We start from the raw sequence: 21841 nt of genomic DNA, 5'->3' as shown, positions 1-21841 counted from the left end.
CTTTTAATGCCTACTATGCGCAAGGTACTTCAACTAGGTACTTTATAGAGGTTTTTCACTTAACCAACACAACCACTCTTAAGAGACAGGCATCATTACTTACCTATAGTTTACACATAAGAGGCTCAGGGAGATGAAATCACATGTCTGTATTCATACAGCTAGGAGTGAGTCTTAAGGGACTGACTCACTCCCAGCTGTAAGCGCATGAGTATCCGGCTGGCTCCTAAGCTTTGTTCCCTACTCTGTACTGCATCTTAAGTTGCATTAAGACAAGAACCAAACCTCATTTATATGACGGACTTTAAGGAAAACTACCCCACACAATTAAGCATGATGATTTTAAAGTCTTTGACAAAGTGACCTAATAAAAGGGTAAAAACCCAGAATACATTGTTCCACCTTCAATACAAAAGGAGTATTCCTTTACTTAAAAATAAATTTTACTCAGATACGTTACAAAATCACAAAAATGCACCTTTCCTAGTCAGACCCCTACCTTTGGCCCCCAGTAACCACTGCAGATGGTGACTGCAGCCATGAAATTAAAAGATGCTTACTCCTTGGAAGAAAAGCTATGACAAACCCAGACAGCATATTAAAAAGCAGAGACATTGCTTTGCTGACAAAGGTCCGTCTAGTCAAGGCTATGGTTCTTCTAGTCATGTATGGATGTGAGAGTTGGACTATAAAGAAAGCTGAGTGCTAAAGAATTGATGCTTTTGAACTGTGGTGTTAGAGAACACTCTTGAGAGTCCCTTGGACTGCAAGGAGGTCCAACCAGTCCATCCTAAAGGAGATCAGTCCTGGGTGTTCATTGGAAGGACTGATGCTGAAGCTGAACCTCCAGTAACTCCAGTACTTTGGCCACCTGATGCAAAGAGCTGACTCATTGGAAAAGACCCTGATCTAGGGAGGGATTGGGGGGCAAGAGGAGAAGGGGATGACAGAGGATGAGATGGCTGGATGGCATCACTGACTCGATGGACGTTAAGTTTGAGCAAGCTCTGGGAGTTGGTGACGGACAGGGAGGCCTGGCATGCTGCAGTCCATGGGGTGGCAAAGCGTTGGACATGACTAAGTGACTGAACTGACTGAATATTCCACTGTATGGATATACTACAATTTATTTGCTCACTCGTCTGTTGACATATTTGGCTCCTTCCAATTTTTGTTGTTATAAATAAAGCTGCTAAGAAAATCTGTGTATAGGTCTCTGTAAAAATATGTTTTTCTCTTAAGTAAGCAGGCATAGAACTGGTGGTCATATGGTAACTGCCAAACAGTTTTCAAAGTGGCTGAATCATTTTGTAGTCCCAACAATATATGAATTCAAGCTCTTCCACAACTAATTAATACTTGGCATTATAGGGCTTTTTAATTTTAGCTATTCTAGTGGGTATAAGTTTATCTCACTGTGATTTTAATTTGCATTTTCCTGATATTTAATGATATTAAGCGTCTTGTCATGTGCTTATTGGACATTAATACGTCTTCTTTTTTGAAGTGTCTCGTCAAATCTCTTGTCAAGAGCTTTTCTGGTGGCCCAGGGCTAAAGAATCCACCTGCCAATGCAGGGGACACAGCTTTGATCCCTGATCCAGGAAGATCCCACAGGTCGTGGAGCAACTAAGCCCGTGCCCCCCAGTTACTGAGCCTGTGCTCTAGAGCCCAGGAGCTGCGACTACTGAAGCCCGAGCGCCTATAGCCTGTGCTCCGCAACAAGAGAAGCCTCCTCCATGAGAAGCCCACACACCACAGCTGGAGAGGACCCCTGCTCGCCCCGACTAGAGACAAGCCTGAGCAGCAACGAGAACCCAGCACAGCTAAATAAACAAATAAAATCTAAAAAAAAAATCTTGTCAGTTCTCAAAAATTGGGTTATCTTGAGTTGTACGGTTTCCTTAATATTCTGAACACAAGAACTTTGACAGAGTATGTTTGAGAATATTTTCACCCTGCAACCTATCTTTTCATTTTCTTAGTGGCATCTTTCAAAGAGCAGAAGTTTAAATTTTTAAATCCAATTAAACAAATTTTTCTTGATGGTAACTGCTATTTGTGTCCTTGCTGACCTCAAGGTCATGGAGATTTTCTCTCACACAGTATTCTAAAAAATTTGGAATGAATCAGGTAAATGGGAAAAAAATAGCCAAGTGGCCTAGTCTGAGAGTAGACAGGACTTCAAAACAGACGGCCAGGATTTTGATACTGCTTAGAAAAAAAAATGGTTAAGTCAATGCTTTAGGACAGAGAAATTTAAAATGCTTTGTTTAAATAGCCAAGACATGGAAACAATCTAAATGTCTATCGACAGAAGAATGGATACAGGTGCGGTATATATACAATGGAATACTACTCAGCGGTTAAATAGAATGAAATAATGCCATCTGCAGCAACATGGACCTGAAGGGTGTCACACTGAGTGAAGTAAGTCAGACAGAGAAGGAGTATTATCATATGATATCCATTATATGTGGAATTGAAAAAGAAATGATACAAATGAACTTATAAAACAGAAAGAGACTCAGAAAACAAACTTATGGTTGCTGGGGGTTGGGGGGAAGGCATAGTTAGGGAGTTTGGGAAGGTCATGTGCACACTGCTGTCTTCAAAACGGATAAGCAATAAAGACCTACCGCATAGCACATGGAATTCTACTCAGTGTTATGTGCCAGCCTGGATGGAAGCAGGGCTTGGGGGATAATGGATACATGTACATGTATAGCCAGCCTGGATGGAAGCAGGGCTTGGGGGATAATGGATACATGTACATGTATAGCCAGCCTGGACGGAAGCAGGGCTTGGGGGATAATGGATACATGTACATGTATAGCTGAGTCCCTTGGCTGTTCACCTGAAACTACCACAACACTGTTCATCAGCTAAACCCCAATACAAAACAAAAAGTTAAAGTTCAAAACATAAATATATATTATAATAGACATCCTTTCGTAAAAAAATAATAATTAAAAAAATAGAATGCTTCATTGATAATATACTGAGAAGTAGGGGACATGGGTTCGATCCCTGGTTGGGGAACTAAGATTCCACTTGCCGCAGAGCGACTCAGCCGGCACATCGTGATTACTGAGCCTGCGAGCTCCAGAGCCCACATGCCACAACGAGAGACATCCAAAGGCCACGACTACTGAGCCTGCATGCTCAACCAGAGAGTCCGGGCACCATAACGAAAGATCCCACAGGATGCAACAAAGATACTGCACACTACAATGAAGGCCTGAAAGCCAAATAAATCATAAATATTTTTTTTTAAATGAAAGCCTTAAAAAAAATACCTTGCTGATTCTGGGTCCAAAATGAGGGCTTCAATTGCATGAGATATCAGTAAACAGCTCTGCTGCTGTCTGAATTATGTTAAGGTTATACGTTATACATGATAATAGAGAAATGTACTACAGACTTTATATTTGAATATTAAATAAGGCAAGATGAAAATCATCATATTCTTGGTGAAGGTAACTATGTTACTGATTCAAACAGTCTGTGGTGGTTTTGTTTTTTTTTCCTTTTAAGGGATATATGTTGTCTGTAGTAGTTTCAGGAAGGGTGCTTCAGAGGTTCATGTTGGAAAGAGGAACCCAAGCAACAGGATCTGTGATTCACTCACAAAAGCTCTTTATCTTAGATACAGGCGTTTCACTGATAAAAGTTAAAAACCACCACCACAATAAGGGTCTGTACAGTGGTTACCCTGGAGATTCCTAGGCTGGGAGGGATCTGTTAACCCTCCTGAAATGGTATGCAAACTTTGGGAGGGTATGTGCACATATGCATTTTTCAGGGGACAGAGTCAATAGCATTCATTAGGTTTTCTATCAGGTAAGCCAAATTGCCAGGAATTATTGATTTATAGGTCCTACAACTAAAAACCAATGTATCCCTTTACTCTTTTCAAAAAGGATCTAAGGCTGCTAATAAAAAAATATGGAGAACTAAAGATGGCTTAAGGAACAAAAGTGATGACTGAAACAACTGAATATATCACTAATAAAGGTGATGGAATCTAGGGTTGTTAGCTGTGAAGAAAAGAAGGTGAGGCAAGAGACAAAATGGCTCTCTGGTGCAAAAATGTTCTGTAACTTAAGTGAGCACAAAGACCTCAACACTGATCAGACCTTGGTTTTGGATGCTCTTCTCAAGAGGGAGAACGACCACCCAACATTGAGTCACCACCTTTTAAAAAGCTTGGTTGAAAAAGAAAAGTATAATTATACTGTTCATACTAGATTTCAAAAAAAGAAAATCATTACTTACAGTAGATTTATGGGCTTCCCTGGTGGCTCAACTAGTAAAGAATCCACCTGCAATGTGGGAGACCTGGGTTCGATCCCTGGGTTGGGAAGATGCCCTGGAGAAGGGAATGGCCACCCACTCCAGTATTCTGGCCTGGAGAATTCCATGGACTATACAGTCCATGGGGTCGCAGAGAGTCGGACGTGACTGAGCGACTTTAACGTTGTAAATCTGTAGGGTTATCTAATGTATATTTTAGTTACGCATATCTGAAGTATTTATTCTACATTTAAAAGAATACTTCCGATGAACAAGAAATATCAGGCAAGTTTAGGATACAGTTCTACATTCCTCAAAGTTGCCGAATCAGCATCAAAAGATGCCTGATAAAGATCCCCATATCGGGAAGCAAGGCTTCGGAATTCTTCCATGGATAGCTTCATCTATAAAGAAGGAAAAATATCAATTATGATAAATAAACAAACATGCTATCCTTATTGTGTAAATAACACAAAAACTGAAACCTAAGGAAAAAATCCTCAATTAAAAAATGCAAAAAATATTTCAACTCTTTTCAGTTCACTCAGTTTTATAAACTGTTGAGAATTAACAAAGGTGGCAAATGAAACCACAAATGGGCATAAGATTATAATAATTTACATACCACGAATAGAAACAAAAACCACTGCATTTTTAGCTTCTTCAAAGTTCTACTAAAATAAATAATAGCTGTGAACATCCCAAAGTTTCTTTAAAATGTATGTCCTTTCTCTTTATATAAATATATAGCATGGAGTGAGGTATCATCAATCATTTTGTCATTTTAATAAGCTTTCGTAGCTTGTGTTTTGCAAGACAGATGAGTTTATAAGCATTTGCTGTTGCCTATGAGTCAAACCACTGATTTCTAAATTTCACACTGTAAAAATAAATAAATAAATGAATAAATAAATAAATAAATTTCACAATGTTTTTGATCTCACAACTAACCTCAAAAATCTCTAAAGTGTACATAAAAACTGCCCTGAAAATACAGTTAAGACATGCCTGATTGGAGATGCGACCACACCGCTGAAGGTCATTCCCTAAGGTCATGGCGATAGTTGTGGCGATTGCAGGTGGGGGGCTTGTCTTGAGGCTATTACAAGTACAGATAAGTTGGGAGAAGGCTTGCAGAAGGTCGATCCTGAGCTTTACAAATTCACACTGAAAACTTAAAGGATTCAGTGGTGTACTGGCAGCCTGGGGAATTAAAAAAAAAAAAAGATATATTTAAGACAAAGTAAACATAAAAGGAAGATAGTGAAGGGCAAAGTATTTGTCGTAGTCTGTGCAAAAGACCAACAGTTCTAACAGTGATGGATAAACACTTATAACGGGAGGACGTAATACAGAAAGGAAGACACTGTTATTATCGGCACTCTGAAAATCTGGGTTCCATCAACCCTGAGGATCCTTCCTTCCTACATTTGCCAAGATCTTACAACACATGGATCAGCTACACTGTCAGCAGTTAAGATTGCATATAAAGGGTGCTTCATGGACATTACCACTCTCTCCAGATTCCCTTATTACATTCCTACCCTTCTAACCTGAAATTTTCATGCTGGAATCATTAGCAGAACTGTTAAAAGGTGGGAGTGGGGAGAAAAGGAAGGTAAGGGCAGGAGAATTATACTGTTAGATAGTCACTGCTTAAAAAGCACGTTGCTGGTAGAGCTGAGGCAAGGGACAGCCAGATTATGTGGGGCCTGCAAACAACAGGCAAAGTTCTGGATTATGTTTTAAACGTGGCAGAAAGGCAGTTTCAACAACAACAAACAAAGCATGTTGCCTTATGGCTGCTTTCTTCCATGACTAGTCCAGGTCAACTTTATTTTACTTATTTATTAATTTTAAAAAATCTGTTTATTTCTGGCTGCACTGCGTCTTCGTTGCTGCGCGTGGGCTCTCCCTGGTGAGCAGGGGCCACTCTCTAGTTGCAGTGCACGAACTCCTCACTGTAGTGGCTTCTGCTGCAGAGCACGGGTTCTAGGGCTCATGGGCTCCAGAGCTCTGGCTCAGGAGTCGTGGCGCACAGGTTTAGCTGCCTCATGGCGCACAGGCTTAGCTGCCTCGTGGCATCAGGGGTTGAACCTGGTCCCCTGCATTGGCAGGTAGATTTTTAACCACTGGAAGCAAAGTCTCAAGTCCAGATTAATTTTACAGAGAATTTCTCATTAGACATTTAGAATGCACAGAGAGGCTACCAAGGAATAGGTTATAACACACAAGTTTCAATGAGAATGGAGAAAAGTCAGGGATTAGTCTTAAACAGCAAAGAGCAGCATCAGCTAGGTAAAGGAGGCCAAGAATTTAAGTCAAGTCAGTGTAGACAGAGAACTAAGACAACCTTTAACTATTTATCAACTGCCCTAGGGAAGAAACTGGCATGGTGCTTTCAACAAAAGGCATATTAAAAATACATTAATTTAACAACAAAGAAAGTACAATGACATTAATTCTCTTCTCTGACATGACTCACTTAAAACATGTGGATGCTGTTTCTTAGTACCTCATACTATTCTTTTAGCTGGAGAGTCTGCTTAATTCCGGAGAAGGCAATGGCACCCCACTCCAGTACTCTTGCCTAGAAAATCCCATGGATGGAGGAGCCTGGTGGGGTGCCATCTAAGGGGTCACACAGAGTCGGACACAACTGAAGCGACTTAGCAGCAGCAGCTGCTTAATTCTGGATCTTTAAATTTTCAATTCTGGAACCTCCAGGTATGTGACTTGAGGTTCCAGAATTCAGTTACAATATTATACATCTGTCCAAGTATCACATATTGACCTCTGTGAGGTTCTCTCTAGTCTTAAGTGTCAAATGGTAAGTTTTATTACTTGGCAGCATTTGTATTTTACTCTAGGAAATAGCCACTTCCTATATCCTTTACAAGAATGTATACTTGCTATAGTATCCCTCTCAGATTGCAAAGCTACCTCTATATAAAATTATATAAGCTAGAGGTAATAACTGTAATCAATGTATCGAATTCTGTGGTTTTCAAACTTTTGGGATGTTTTGTTCTAACTGTGAAACAGTACAGATTAGGATGTAAAAGAGACTATTTCAATTGTTTTTAATTTCTTGGAGATCTGATTTGCTTTTACAGGAAGATAAATTCCCCTTCCCTCTGCCTCTTATGTTCCTACTTGCTATTTTTAATTTATTGCTTGTCAGTAACTTTAGAAGGGTCAGAAACACAAGTAGGTATATGATACTGTTATATACAGTGCAGACCATCTTATCAGGCAAAAAAATTTACAACATGGTCCTAACATTCATTATAAAATTGACAGCAAAGAAAGATGTAGTTATAATGAGAAAGATTTACTGTTAGCCTGGATTTATTTCTGACTAACAGGAAATATTTGATTGATGACATAAGATGGCAACTTTGCCAAGTTATTGTGCATCTTAGACTGTGGTATACCAAAGGAAAAATATGCTAGATATAGTATGCATGTTCAAAAACAAAACAGAAAGGCTAAACTTGTGCTAGAGGTCAAAGACTTTAAAAAGGTAGTATCATCCATGAAAGATAGAAAAACAGACAAAAATAAAATTTAGACTATAGCATGATGAACAATGCCAATGAGGAATAAAAGGAATATTATTTACTTTTCTTTATGCTGGGGCTAAAGTTTAAATAGAAGTGGGTTGTAAGGTCAGCAGGTAAAGCAAAAATTGTATATAATCACAATTATTCTTGAAAATTTCTCAAGAAAGAATCACCTCCAGTAAATTTAACACTGGTGAAAAAACAGCAAACTCAGAGCTCTTCTCTACTGCTCACTCTGGGGTACAAGCTAATGGAGAAAAACTGCTCACTATTTAAACTGCTATTTTGCTTCCCTATTATTGAAATTGCTTATTTTTTTCTTCATTCTTGTTTTTTGTTTTCTTGACTTTTTTAAAAAAAGCCTAAGTGCTAGTGCTGAGTTACTTTAATCATGTCCAGCTCTGTGAGACCCCATGAACTGTAGCCCACCAGGCTCCTCCATCCATGGGATTCTGCAGGCAAGAATACTGGAGTGGGTTGGCACTTCTTTCTCAAAAAAAAAAAAAAAAAGGAAAGCCTAAACATAAGAGTTAAATCTATGTTAAACACACATATAATACTGCTTCACAGAATTTCTGACTTGTGGTTCATACCCTGATTTCTACATGGATCAGCTAAAAGAAAACTCCCAATGTGGCTGAAAGTAACGCTACTTGATAAACTCAGTTTAAAATATTTATATACATTGTGATAAAGAACACGGAACAACCAAGAATGAGCCACAGTGATGGACTTAAAGCCCCTAGTAACCACCATCATACTTTTTTGGTAAACTTTTAGTATTTTAGTATTTTTAGTATTTTATTCATTTTTCATAGTTTTACAGTATTAGTAAAAATAACGGTCACTATAAATAAGTATAAAATGGAAGGTGATGACAAAATAACCCCAAGTCTTTCTTGACTCCCACCATCCCCCCCAAAAACTTGCTAGTATATGGCAAATATCCTTTTCACATGTTATCTTTAGGCATATATTCACTTTGAGGTGGTGGATGGTTTAGTTGCTAAGTCATGTCCGACCCTTGCAACCCCATGGACTATAGCCTGCCAGGTCCTCTGCCCATGGGGTTTTCCAGGCAAGAGTACTGGAGTGGGGTGCCAGTGCCTTCTCCACTTATTTTCTGTTTCTATGAATCCGACCACTTTCAGTTAAGTGGAATCATACAATATTTGTCTTCTTGTGACTATATTTTACTTAATACAAGCTCAGTTTTTGAAAGAATAAGCCAAGCTTAAGGGAATGCTAGACTAAATAGTCTTAAACCAGCCAGCCTGTTAAGAGCAAATGGAAAAATGAATAAAATGTTATAAACATCTATCTGAAAACACTGAAGAGCTATAAGCAACAAGGAACCAAAATCACAGAGAAGTGGGCAATTCAAGGAGGTAAGACCGACATTTGGTAATATCTGCTAATTTGAAATCTGCTCCCAGCAGTCAGAGAAGCTGAACAGAGCTTTCATCAGTCTCACAAAACTAAGAAGAGGGCTGTGGAAAACATTTTGGGCTTTTGTCTGTAACTTCAAAGAGCTATACTCTAGCAGTCAGGAGAACCAAAAATAGACTGATTCTTCCAAGGACTGAAGCTTAGCTTTGAATTAGCTCAATCCTTGGTTGGATTAAGTAATCTGCCCAGAGCCTAACTGCCCTCCAAAAGCGAAGATAATATAATTTTCACACTCACTGTCCAAAACTAAATAAAAAATAACTGAGCATACAACAAAGATGCAATTCCTCAAACCAAGAGGGGGAAAAAGTGTCAAAGACACAAACTGTAATAGATTCAGATAATGGACATAGACGAATTTCAAGATAACTATAATTAGCATATTAAAGAATTTCAATGACAAGATAGAGGATCCTAAAGAAGAACTACAAAATATAAAATAATTAAATGGAAATTTTGAAACTGGAAAAACACAATAAATGAAATTAAGAACTTAATGAATGAGTTTTTTAAAAAAGACTTAATGAATGAGTTTAAAAAAAAAAGAACTTAATGAATGAGTTTAATATATGAATTAGATACAATGTAAGTGAGAATTATGGGAATGGAAGACAGGCTAGAAGAAAATATTGAATTAGGTATGGAGAGATAAAAAGGCAATACAGAAGAGAATGGAGAGAGAGTTGAGACTTGGTAAAAAGAATTAACAAAGGGGTACTTGGAGTCACTGGCTGAAGAGATAATGGCAAATGTTCCATAACTGACCAAAGTCATCAAGCCATATATTCAAGAAGTACTGTGGACCCCAAAAGGCACTTATACTGACAGGAGTATAAACTGGAAACCACCACAGGCAACTTTTGGGCAGTATTTATTAAAGCTGAACTTAAACATATAACACCATCCAGGAAATATGCACACTTCACCAAAAGATGTGCAAAGAAAGTTAATAGTGAAATTACCTTAAATAGCCCCATCCTGGAAATAACTCAAATGCTGATCAAAAATAAAAGATAAACAGACTGTTATAAGTCATCCGAAAGAATATCATGATGATATGAAATGAACAAACTACTGCAATATGTAACAGATACCATTACTGTATCACATAAATATAAAGCTGAGTAAAGAAGCTATAATCAAGTCTAATACTGCATGATTTCTCAAATGATGATGAAAAACAAGGCAAGACTAATCTATAATTTTAGAAACCTAAAGTGATTTCTGTAGAGGAGGGTAAAGGTAGTGACTTGAAGGGAAAACATTTCTTAGAGTGACTGTGAATGAAAAGATATGTGCAGCTCATATTACTGACAAAAGACTGGTATTTAGAACATACAAAATGAAAAGACAACCTACTGAGTGGAAAGAAATATTTGCAAATCATATATTTAATAAGAGGTTAATATCCAAAATACATTTAAAAACTCATACAACTCAATAGTAAAAAAAAAAAAAAATTCTGATTAAAAAATAGGCAGAGCTCTGAATAGACATTTTTCCAAAGAAGACACATAGATGGCCTCAGCATCACTAATCATCATGGAAATGAAAATCAAAACCACAATGAGATATCACTTCACACCTGTCAGAGTGGCTATCATCAAGACCAGAGGTAACAAGTGTTGGAGAGGATGTGAAGAAAAGGGACCACTGTGTGCGTCTGACAGGAGTGTAAACTGGCACAGCCACTATGGAAAAGAGTATGAAGGGGCCTCGAAAAATTAAAAATAGAACCACAAGTTCCAGCAGTTTTGCCTTTGCATTTTTATCCAAAGAAAACAAGAACACTAATTCAAAAAGATATACGCAACCGTCACACTGCAGTTTTACTTACAACAGGCAAGATATGGAAGGCATCTAAGCTCCCATCAATAGACAAACGGATAAAGAGATGCAGCACACATTTATACAATGGGATGTTAGCCATAAAAAAAGAGGGCAATCTTGTCATTTGCAACGACACTGGTGGGCCTTTAGGCTAAGCTAAAAAAGTCAGAGGAAAACAAATACTGTTATGATTTAATGTATAAATGGCATCTAGAAAACAAAGCAAGTGAGTACACGTGACTGGACAGAAAGAGAGTCGCGGAGAGAAGAGGCGGTTACCAGAGGGGAGAGGGCGGGAAGGTGAAACACACAAGGGAGGCCAAGAGGAATACACTATCAGACACAAAGTAAACGAGCCACAGATAACGTGATGTACCACATGAGAAAGAGCCAATAATCATGACCATATTTTTATGGTGACGGATGCCAAGGAGACTTATCACGGTACCATTTTAAAATAGATGCCAACATTGAATCAGTGTGTTGTGTATAAGGAACTAAGTTTTGTAGGTCAATCATACTTAACAAATCAACAAAAAAAATTTCAAATTTGTGGCTACCAGAGGTGGAAGACTGGGGGTGGGGGCACTGAAAGAAGGTAGTCAAAAGGTACAAAATTCCAGTTATACATAAGTTCTAAGGATAAAATGTACGTAAGATGTATGATATATATGAAAGGCAAGAAAAAATCCTACGTTTTTTCCACAAGAAAAAAAGCTATTTTCTCTATTTCTTTAATGTATTTATATGAGACCATGGATGGTCACTAATCCCATTATGATAAACAGTTCATGATGTATACTAATCATCATGTTGTACGCTTTAAACTACACAGTGTTTTATGTCAATTATATCTCAAGAAAACTGGAAGAAAAAACAAGTTTTAAAAACACTATATTGAATATTTGAAAGTTGCTAAGATAGTACATCTTAAAAGTCCTCTTCACAGGAAAAAAAAAAATTAGTAACTATATATGTGACAGATTTTAACTATCACCATACTTACTGTAGTGATTTCACAACAGATAAAATATCAAATCCTGTTGCACATCTGAAACTAATATGTTCTATAATAAGCAAAACTCAAATATGCAGATATATAAAGTTTAATTGTATTAATTACTCCAATCATAACTTCCAGAACATACCAATGGGGGAAATGTAGAGTAACAAGAACTCTTATACACTGCTGGAAATACTGTGAATTTAAAACCACTATGTAAAAACTCCCGGTATCAGCTAGTCAACTGAAGATGCACATAACTTATGCAATTTTACTCCAAGGTAGTACTTTCGATCAGTATCTTTTAATAGGAGCAGGAATATCCTCAGCATTTCAGAAAATTCAGCATCTCCAGTCAATGACCGTTAGGCTAGCAGCAGTCTCTCCAACCACTCTATCACTGGGAAAAACAGAAACATCTTCACATATTTCTAAATTGGAGCAGCGGGCAGATACACAGTTTTGACTGAGGTATACTGCCCTAGAGAAGGGTCTTCAACCTCAGCATACTAGTGACATTTTGGAATAACTCTCAAATTTTGAGGGGAGCTGTCTTGTGCTTTGTTGGATGTTTAGCAGTATCTTTGGCCTTTATTCACTAAATGCCAGTTAACACCTAGTTGTGATAATCATAAATGACTCTCAGTTCAGTTCAGTTCAGTCGCTCAGTCGTGTCCAACTCTTTGCGACCCCATGAATGGCAGCACGCCAGGCCTCTCTGTCCATCACCAACTCCCAGAGTTCACTCAAACTCACGTTCATCAAGTCGTTGATGCCATCCAGCCATCTCATCCTCTGTTGTCCCCTTCTCCTCCTGCCCCCAATCCCTCCCAGCGTCAGGGTCTTTTCCAGTGAGTCAACTCTTCGCATGAGGTGGCCAAAGTACTGGAGTTTCAGCTTCAACATCAGTCCCTCCAATGAACACTCAGGACTCATTTCCTTTAGGATGGACTGGTTGGATCTCCTTGCGGTCCAAGGGACTCTCAAGAGTCACAGTTCAAAAACATCAATTCTTCAGCACTCAGCTTTCTTTATAGTCCAACTCTCACATCCATACATGACCACAGGAAAAACGACAGCCTGACTAGTCGGACTTTTGTTGACAAAGTAATGTCTCTGCTTTTTAATATGCTGTCTAGGTGGGTCATAACTTTCCTCCAAGAAGTAAGTGTCTTTTAATTTCATGGCTGCAATCACCATCTGCAGTGATTTTGGAGCCCAAAAATATAAAGTCAGCCACTGTTTCCACGTTTCCCCACCTATTTGCCATGAGGTGATGGGACCGGATGCCATGACCTTCGTTTTCTAAATGTTGAGCTTTAAGCCAACTTTTTCACTCTCTTCTTTCACTTTCATCAAGAGGCTCTTTAGTTCTTCTTCACTTTCTGCCATAAGGGTGGTGCCATCTGCATATCTGAGGTTATTGAGATTTCTGCCGGCAATCTTGATTGCAGTTTGTGCTTCCTCCAGCCCAGCATTTCTCATGATGTACTTTGCATATAAGTTTATACTTGGATATTTGATATCTTTATACACCCTATATAATATATAGATATAATACCTATTCAATATTTAATAAGGTAAAAAATAAAGACCCACCATCTGTAGGCAGATTGCTAAAATGGTTCCTCTAATCATGCTTTCCCACTCTCATCCCAGTCTCCAAAACTTGTGTAATCTCCCTTAAAGTGTGGATAGAACCTGTAACTTGCTTCTAATTAATGGAATATAGAAAAAGTAATAGATTGTGAGGATGTAATTTAGGTCCCTAATGATCTGACTTTATACTCATCAAAAGGAAGATTATTCTGGGTAGATCACTCCTCATCAGGTGAGTCCATTAAAACAAAGTCTTGAAGGTAAGAGATGTTCCTTCTGGGCTTGAGGCTTCCACAAGTCTCACAGCTGTGAGGACATGAATCCTGCCAACAATTACATGAGTTTAGAAGGGGACCCTGCACCCAAGTCCCAGACAAGACTGGCCCTGGCTGACACCTGGACCGCAACTCTGTGACAACATGAGCAGGGAACCCAGTTAAGTCATGCCTGGACTTCTGACTCATGCAAATGGTAAAACAGTAAACAATAAATGGGTCCTGTTTTAAGCCACTAAATTTGTGGTAATTTGTTACACAGCACAGAAAGCTGATACAAACACTTTTTATGAATTTTATTCCTAAGAAGCAAGGTAACTATCATTAATCACTCTACTGGGAAATCAGACACCCAACATTGCTATAGCACCTCCAACAAACACAGAATTCTTAACTTCTGTTTAGTTTGGTTGAAGAAGGTTTAAAAAGCATAATCATCACAGCTGACATGTTCCTTCATGTGTCAAGGAACAAAAGGGCAATTAGGCTTCTCTGGTCGTTCAGCTGGTAAAGAATCCACCTGCAATGCAGGAGACCCCAGTTCGATTCCTGGGTCAGAAAGTTTCCCTAGAGGAGGGAACTACCCACTCCAGTATTCTTGGGATTCCCTGGTGGCTCAGATGTAAAGAATCTGCCTGCAATGTGGGAGACCTGGGTTCGATCCCTGGGTGGGGAAGATACCCTGGAGGAGGGCATGGCAACCCACTGCAGCATTCTTGTCTGGAAAATCCCATGGACAGAAGAGCCTGGTGGGCAACAGTGCATGGGGTCGCAAAGAGTTGGACACGACTGAGCAACTAAGCACATGCTCAAATCATCTCTGTTAAAAAGACAGAAAGCTATCATCAAATTCACACTTGTCTAAAAATCTTAAAAAAAAAACAACGAAAAAAAACCACCCCAAACTGTGATAGTATAGTACTTATAATCAGAAATGTGAGAAGTTCCAAATGATTGTTTTAGGCTTATACTTCCTTCCTCTTGAGACTACTCTCAAGTGAAGAATTATTTCCTGATTCTTTTATCCTCAAAGCAGTGTTTGGCACATAGCAAGTGCTTACAGTTTGCTGAATAAAGGAACTCCATCAAAAGATGATTTGAAGATCAATAACCTGCCTTAGGTCACAATGTGTTAATTGCAGAACAGAGGCTAAGACAAGGGTCTTTTGTCTGTCAATTGGCTGCTTTCTTCCTATATCGGAATTCACTTCTTAATTACTGCCAAACCTCATTAAACACACATACCACACAAATCATTAGGACTATTAAGTATTCAATAAGATTTTTTTCATAATATTAATTCTACCTGGCTCACTATCTTGTTAGCCTATATCACAGTTCCTATCATTCACTGCACTAAATGATTAACAATTTTCTGCTCTACATCAACTAGAAAATGAAATAATTCTACTTACTAGAGACAGTAACAGTACTTTTAGATTTTCTGAGGTATTTAATAGCCTGATATAGGCAACAACAATCTTTTCCCAGGATAGTCAAGGGAAGAGAACCACAGAAGTCAATGCTACCCCTTAAAATGGAGGGGAGCCACACCTATATTCCTGTTTTAAAACAGCAGTCAATCAATCCCAGCCCCCTAAAATCATTCCTCAAAAGATATGCACCCACAGTTATCTGAACAGTCTGTCTCTTGTGACATCTGTTTGTTCTCTGTTCTGTTTGCAACACTTCTCTTTGAATGGCTCACCATTAAAAACATTTTAGATTATGTGATAAATATAAAACAGGTACCAAAAGTTTTATGGCCCCATCTATATACATATAATTTTTAAAGTCAAGTGACAATACTTTAAAGATGCTTAATGGTGATTACACAAACTTTACACTCTTCAGGGGAAAAAGTCCTTGCATTAATATATAAAATGCACATTTTCGGAAACAGGTACTTACTTAAGGAAAAGAACTGGTTTCAAGAAAATGTTAAGGATCTGCTCTCTCTGTACCCCTCTTTCTTTCTTGGCAGAAAAAAAAACTGAAATGGTAGTAGCTGGCTGATTGTTAATTTGGAATGGGAAGACATCACAGAGGGATAAAAGGTGAGATACTGGCATCCTAGATAATTTCTTCTTAATTTACAAAATAAGAAACTCTAGTAAGTAGCTCCCAGGTATGAGATGAGGTGGAGGGTTCACATTTGACAACAGTAGTGATCCAGGTTGGGGTCTTACTAAGAGTCTGGAAAGGGGGAATCCCACCTTCAGTTATCCCTCCTGTATGGATTCAGCAATTCTCTTCACATGTGTACCTGATACTTGATAAAACAAAATGATAAATGTTCATCAATCTAGGAACAGTAAAAAGTTAGGGAGGGGTTAATGATCTACTTCCAGATCCTATTCATCATTTTAATACTGCCAAATATATGTGTATCAGCAAATTTTTCAAGATTAAAAGAGAATAGCCCCAAAAGAAAAGAGAAATCATTCTCACAAGTAATCGTCACCAAAGGAGAATTAAGCGCACTTACTGTTAAGGAAGCAATCCCTTTGTGGTAGAATTTTAAAGACTCAGCAATGCAAGAAAGTGCTGAACTATAATTCTCTTCTTGTAACCCAGTGAGGCACTGTTCTGCATGTGAGAACTCCTTCAAACTATTCAGCCAGAAGTAGAAATGTTCTGAGGCAACCTGAGTCAGCAAACTCTGATAAAGCTCTCTGGCCATGTCATGATTACCCTAAAAAAAAAAGTGGGGGGAGGGAGAAATGGAGGGGCATGATGAGATTCTTACACTTGAATTGGTTGATGTAGCAGCTAAAAGAGAAATTCAAACCTTGGATAAAGTTTTAGCAATCATTCCTCACATTATATAACTGTGTCAGACTCCGTCAAAGTAGTTCTTCAGAGAAAATATGCTGAGCTGCTTTTATGTAACATAATGCCTGAAGTTCTGTACCAAAACAGTTCCAAAGAAAAAATGAATGGCGTTATCTATAACCTGGGTCTAGAATTTTAGACCCAGTCTAGAATTTCTAGTTCAAGATTTAGAAAGTATAAATTCTTATTGTATGTCATTTTCATATGAGCTATTTAGTGGGGTGGGGGAGAAGTCCAGTTAAGTTCCATCAAGTATTACTGTGCCCTCGGGAAATGACTGACGGAGAGGGAGGGAGTTGAGGGGGGATGTGAATGCCTGTTAATGCCTGGGGGCGAGGGATGCTCACTCTCCTGCCCAGTATAAGAATGATACGGTGGGAGAGAAAAAGGGAAGAAAGATGTGGGAAGCTGAAAGGGGAGGAGAGAAACACAAGCGGGAAGGAGCTGTGTTTCCGAGAGTACACGGTAAACTGAAAGCGCTGCTAACAACCTACAGCCGGAAAGCTCCTATTTCTGGAATTCCGGTGGAATCTCTCCCTAACAATGTATACATTGTTCTCATGTGTATATGTTAAAAATTACGTCCTTTCCTTCATCATCTTTTAATCCCATGACTAAAAAGTACTTCCACCTTCATCTTTAGTTCTGACTAGGAGGAACAATCACACAGCCTAAAGGTTCGTAATCTGCCCTTTTCAACAACCCAGCTCGCACAGAAGGACAGTACGCACCATTCGGGATGCCTGTCTGGCAATCCGGTAGACAGTCCATCCATTGGAAACGCTTTCAAGCTGCTGCTTTATTACCGCCTTCACTTCAGCAGACAGTGCTTTCTGACTGGCTACAAAAATCACAGTGGCCAAGCTCACCTAGCATCGAGCAAGAACAAAGTCAAGAGAATTGTTGACTCTATCCAGTGTTATAGATAACTTTACCCAGAAGGGTGAAACGCTAGTTAGAGCCTACTGAAAAATAACAACATTTGTCTTCCTTTGACACTTACTAAATTTCCACTTTATTCCATTACTCAGAACATTGTGTATAACAGCAAATAATTAGAAACAATGCCCAATTATATGGACAAACTATGATATTACTAAAATCACACAATGAAAAACTATAGAGCAGTGAAATGGATAAACCAGAAATACTCTTACCAATATAGAATCAATACAGACTCACATAAAACAGGAAAAATGCAAAAGATCACATGTAGTGCGATAACATATAAAGTTAAAACATACAAAAAATCTTGCATATCACGTAGGATATATACTAAGGCAGTAAATATAGAACAATATGTATGGGAATGACAAACCCCAGTTTTGGGATAGTGGTTACCTATCCTGACAGGAAGGAAGAAGATACCATCATGGAGATACATAGGCAGGTACAAGTCAACTGTACTAGCAACACTTTTTTCTTAAACTAAGTGACGGATGCAAGACCTCTCATCATATTATTCCTGATGTGTTTTTGAATATTTCCTGTCATAATTTAAAGCTGCTTTTAAAATAGTACTAAACAAAAAAAAAGGGATAAAGAACATTAGTTGAAAATGCTGCTTCAATGAAAAGCAGACTTGGCTACCTGCTCCTCAGTATTCCAAAGCCAACACATATAAGGATCCATACATACTGCAATAAATGCATGGTTTCCACGACCACTGCCACTTAAGACATCAGGGTAACCTTTCCTGACAGCAAATGATGAGATGGGGGCGATCTTTTACATAATGCCCCCTGCAGGATTAAACATAAAATGGGCTTGAGTAAGTAATTTCACTAGGCTTTTTCCCAAGCCATATAATCAAATGACCACAAACAATATGGAGAGGCTACTTTGAAGCTTAATTCCAATTTATGCCTATTTAGCATCCAGTCTACTCTCAGCCCTGGAGAACTTTCAAGTCAACATTATTACACAACTTCCACGCCTTCCACGCCTTACCTTTTCCAACCCCAGGACTGCATTGAAACCCAAACTGGATCCTCAACAGCTAAAGAGGTCCTGGACTGGCAAAGAGGAACTGATTTAATTCCTCTTATGGTCGCTGATATCACTAGGTCATTTTACTTATATTTTTGGAAGGACAAAACAGGGTTTGGTTCATTATTTATTTGCTTTGTAAAAAAGAGGAAAAAAATAAAAACAAACCCTTCAGTTTCATTCTGTCCTTTGTAAAAAAGCAAAAATATCAGATTGAAGGTTTTGGCTACACTAAACTGATTTGACAGGGCTTAGGAAGAAAGCAGTTTTACATGTGAACTAAACAGGGCTTTCTATACCTAAAGTGGAAACAGCAAAAAGCTCCAGCTCCCCAGCCTATTTTCACTTCAGCATGCTCTTGGTCTTAGCTAATTATTTTAACCTGCTGTCTTCCTGGATTACTGATAATCCTCCCTAGACCAGAACCCATTCATCCACAGCTGAACCCATTCAGCTACTGAAAAGTAGCTCTTTACCAGAAGCTCCTGTTGCTTGTCTGTGGCTGATCGTCCGATCACCTTGTAGAGTTCCACAAGGTCACCAAGCATGCCATCGCCCAGCACGGGCAGCTGCATGGCAATGGCGGCCAGGCAGTGGCACATCAGGATGCGGGCAGTGTCCTGAGCGCTATGCAGCTGAGTCAACAAGGTCTCAACCACGGACTGGCTGAGATGGGGCCTGCCCTTGGCCAACTTCACCATACAGTTCAGAGCAATCTGTATATTGAATAGAAAGTGGACTAGTTACATTTAGAAGGTATGAAGTGAAGCTTTAAAGAAAGTTAAAGTTACTAGGAAGAATCAAGGTTGTTGGTAGGCACAAAAAAAGGTCTTGTGGTCCCACAGGGATTCTGGGGATTTGCCAATCACATGGGGCCTATTTCCTTCACCACCTCTTGATTATCAGCTTCTATTTAACAGTACCAGCATCTGTATTATTCATCATTATAACCACATCATACCTTTTCTTAACATGCTAAAATAAGTCATGATTTTTCTCAAACTATACCTTAAACAAGCTATAGTTCTTACATTCTCCAATGTCTAACAGCCTTTTATTTCTATTGGTCCTACTTTTCTTAATTATTTTGTGCCATCAAATATTACATTTCATGTTTAACTCCAATAATAGTCTCATTTCACCTTAAAATGTTTAAATACCTCTAAGATGATAGTTAGGTGAGTGGATTAAAACTAGGGCTTCTATACTGTATAAACTAATATACACTTACACATTTATTTCAGTAATTTCATTAGTTCTTTGTGACCTTATCAGTGTTACCTCAGATTATAAAACTTGCAAAAGTACAGGAGCTCTGTCTGTTTAACTTTGCTTTACCTTATCTAGGATCATCATACATATCTATTACAGCTTAATAAATACTTTCAACTGATGGCAAAATAGGCCAAAATCAAATTTTAACTTCATCTGTCTTTCGGAATAATAACAGTCAAAATACTAGCTTTGAAAGTGAAGATCAAGGGCAAATATTTGTTTAAGCCAGAGGCTGACAAACTCTTGCACTTGGACCAAATCCTGCCTGTTTATGCAAATAAAATTTTACCAGAACATAGTCATACCATTAACCCTTCTCTTGAAAAAAAAAAAAAAAAAATTGTCCATGGCTATTTTTTCCCTATAATAGCAGAACTGAATAGTTGTGACAAAAAGTGCATTGTCTGCAAAGCTTAAAATATTTACTATCTGACCCTTTACAGAGAGACTGGCAATCTACACTTCTGGCAATGAAAACAGGCATTATATAAAAAGAGCTGATGTTTTTACCTTTAAAGTGGCTTGAGCACCTGGGCTATCATCTTGACTACAAAGCACCAGAAGGGATTCCAGGCCAAAGACAGCATCTTGTTCCAGTGCCAAAAGGTCTAGAGGAAAAATACTGTGTCTTTAATGGTCAAGTAGAGAAGATTACATACACACACACACAGATGCACACAGAAGAAAAAAACATTCAGGACAAGAAAATACCAAACAGCTTAGCTAAGAAAGATACTAAGTACAGCAAACCATGTATCGACATGGTGTGTGTCAAATCTTCCAAACTAGCCTAACATTATGCAGGTCCATTTTTACCTAGGATGCAACCTTCTCATTGAAGTAGAAATGCTTTCTAGAAATAATCAAGATCCCACTTCATCTTACTAGTGTTTTAAGTCAGATCATAAAGAAATGAACCCTCTAGATGTCTCATGTAATACCAGTACTATATCATCTTTTCACTACTTTTGAGCTAAAATTTCTCTGAAGTTCTGTGTGTGTGTGTGTGTGTGTGTGTGTGTGTGTGTGTATATAAAACCACATTTAGGTTAATATTAACATATGTCAACTTTGAGAATACAGAGCAATTTTCTGTGTTACATGGTAGATGATGCTTATTACTATGCCAAAAATTGAGTTATTGAAATCAGAATGAACAAACAACTTAAATGCCTTTTGAGTCAGTGTAAGAGCTTGGCAAACAATGTCTGGTGAAGATCAAGGTGCTGGGAAAACAAAGGTACTAGTCACAAGCAGTGCTGAAGCCTAGTGGGGATAAGAGGGACTGCTGATTCTTAACAAAGATCAAAATAAGCACTGAAACAGATGAAACATCCAGAACGCATTCCTGTTTTTGAACACCAGCATGAATTTGTTTAGGTCAAAAGATGTTAAGAATACAATAAAATATATGCATTATTTTCTATGCACATCCTTCTTGACTATGCAAGTCATTTAATGCTATAGATACATAGAGATAAATTCCATGACAGTTTAACTTACATTGCTCTGTTAATTCATTTTCCCCCAGGTGAAAACTATCTGTTACTTAAGCCTCTCAATAACTTTGTATGCTTTTTCTCCCCTAAATTTTCTAGTTTTTTTTTAAACAAGTGAACAAACTGATAATCACTGGATAGTTATAAGCAGCCTCTATCCATAGCATCATACGAGCAAAGGTAAAGCCATAGGAGGAGATGGGCAATGCTCCGTAAAACCTTTCA

At 38.3% G+C, this 21841-nt stretch overlaps 1 protein-coding gene across 1 annotated transcript in view; it reads right to left on the bottom strand.

Moving 5' to 3' along the window:
- Positions 1-21841, bottom strand: part of INTS7 (integrator complex subunit 7) — a 79499-nt gene that overhangs the window by 10539 nt on the left and 47119 nt on the right. The window contains exons 10-16 of the mRNA XM_004013905.5: positions 20628-20725; positions 19319-19558; positions 17585-17722; positions 16507-16713; positions 5305-5499; positions 4597-4700; positions 3300-3368 (exon numbers count right to left, since the gene is read on the bottom strand). Of these exons, the coding sequence (XP_004013954.1) occupies positions 3300-3368; positions 4597-4700; positions 5305-5499; positions 16507-16713; positions 17585-17722; positions 19319-19558; positions 20628-20725 (1051 nt within the window). The remainder of the gene's footprint in view (positions 1-3299; positions 3369-4596; positions 4701-5304; positions 5500-16506; positions 16714-17584; positions 17723-19318; positions 19559-20627; positions 20726-21841) is intronic.

The sequence above is a fragment of the Ovis aries genome, chromosome 12, assembly GCF_016772045.2.
Source record: "Ovis aries strain OAR_USU_Benz2616 breed Rambouillet chromosome 12, ARS-UI_Ramb_v3.0, whole genome shotgun sequence".
Lineage (NCBI taxonomy): Eukaryota > Metazoa > Chordata > Mammalia > Artiodactyla > Bovidae > Ovis > Ovis aries.
The sequence above is the reverse complement of the archived record's forward strand: the minus strand, read 5'-3'. Positions and strand labels throughout refer to the sequence as shown.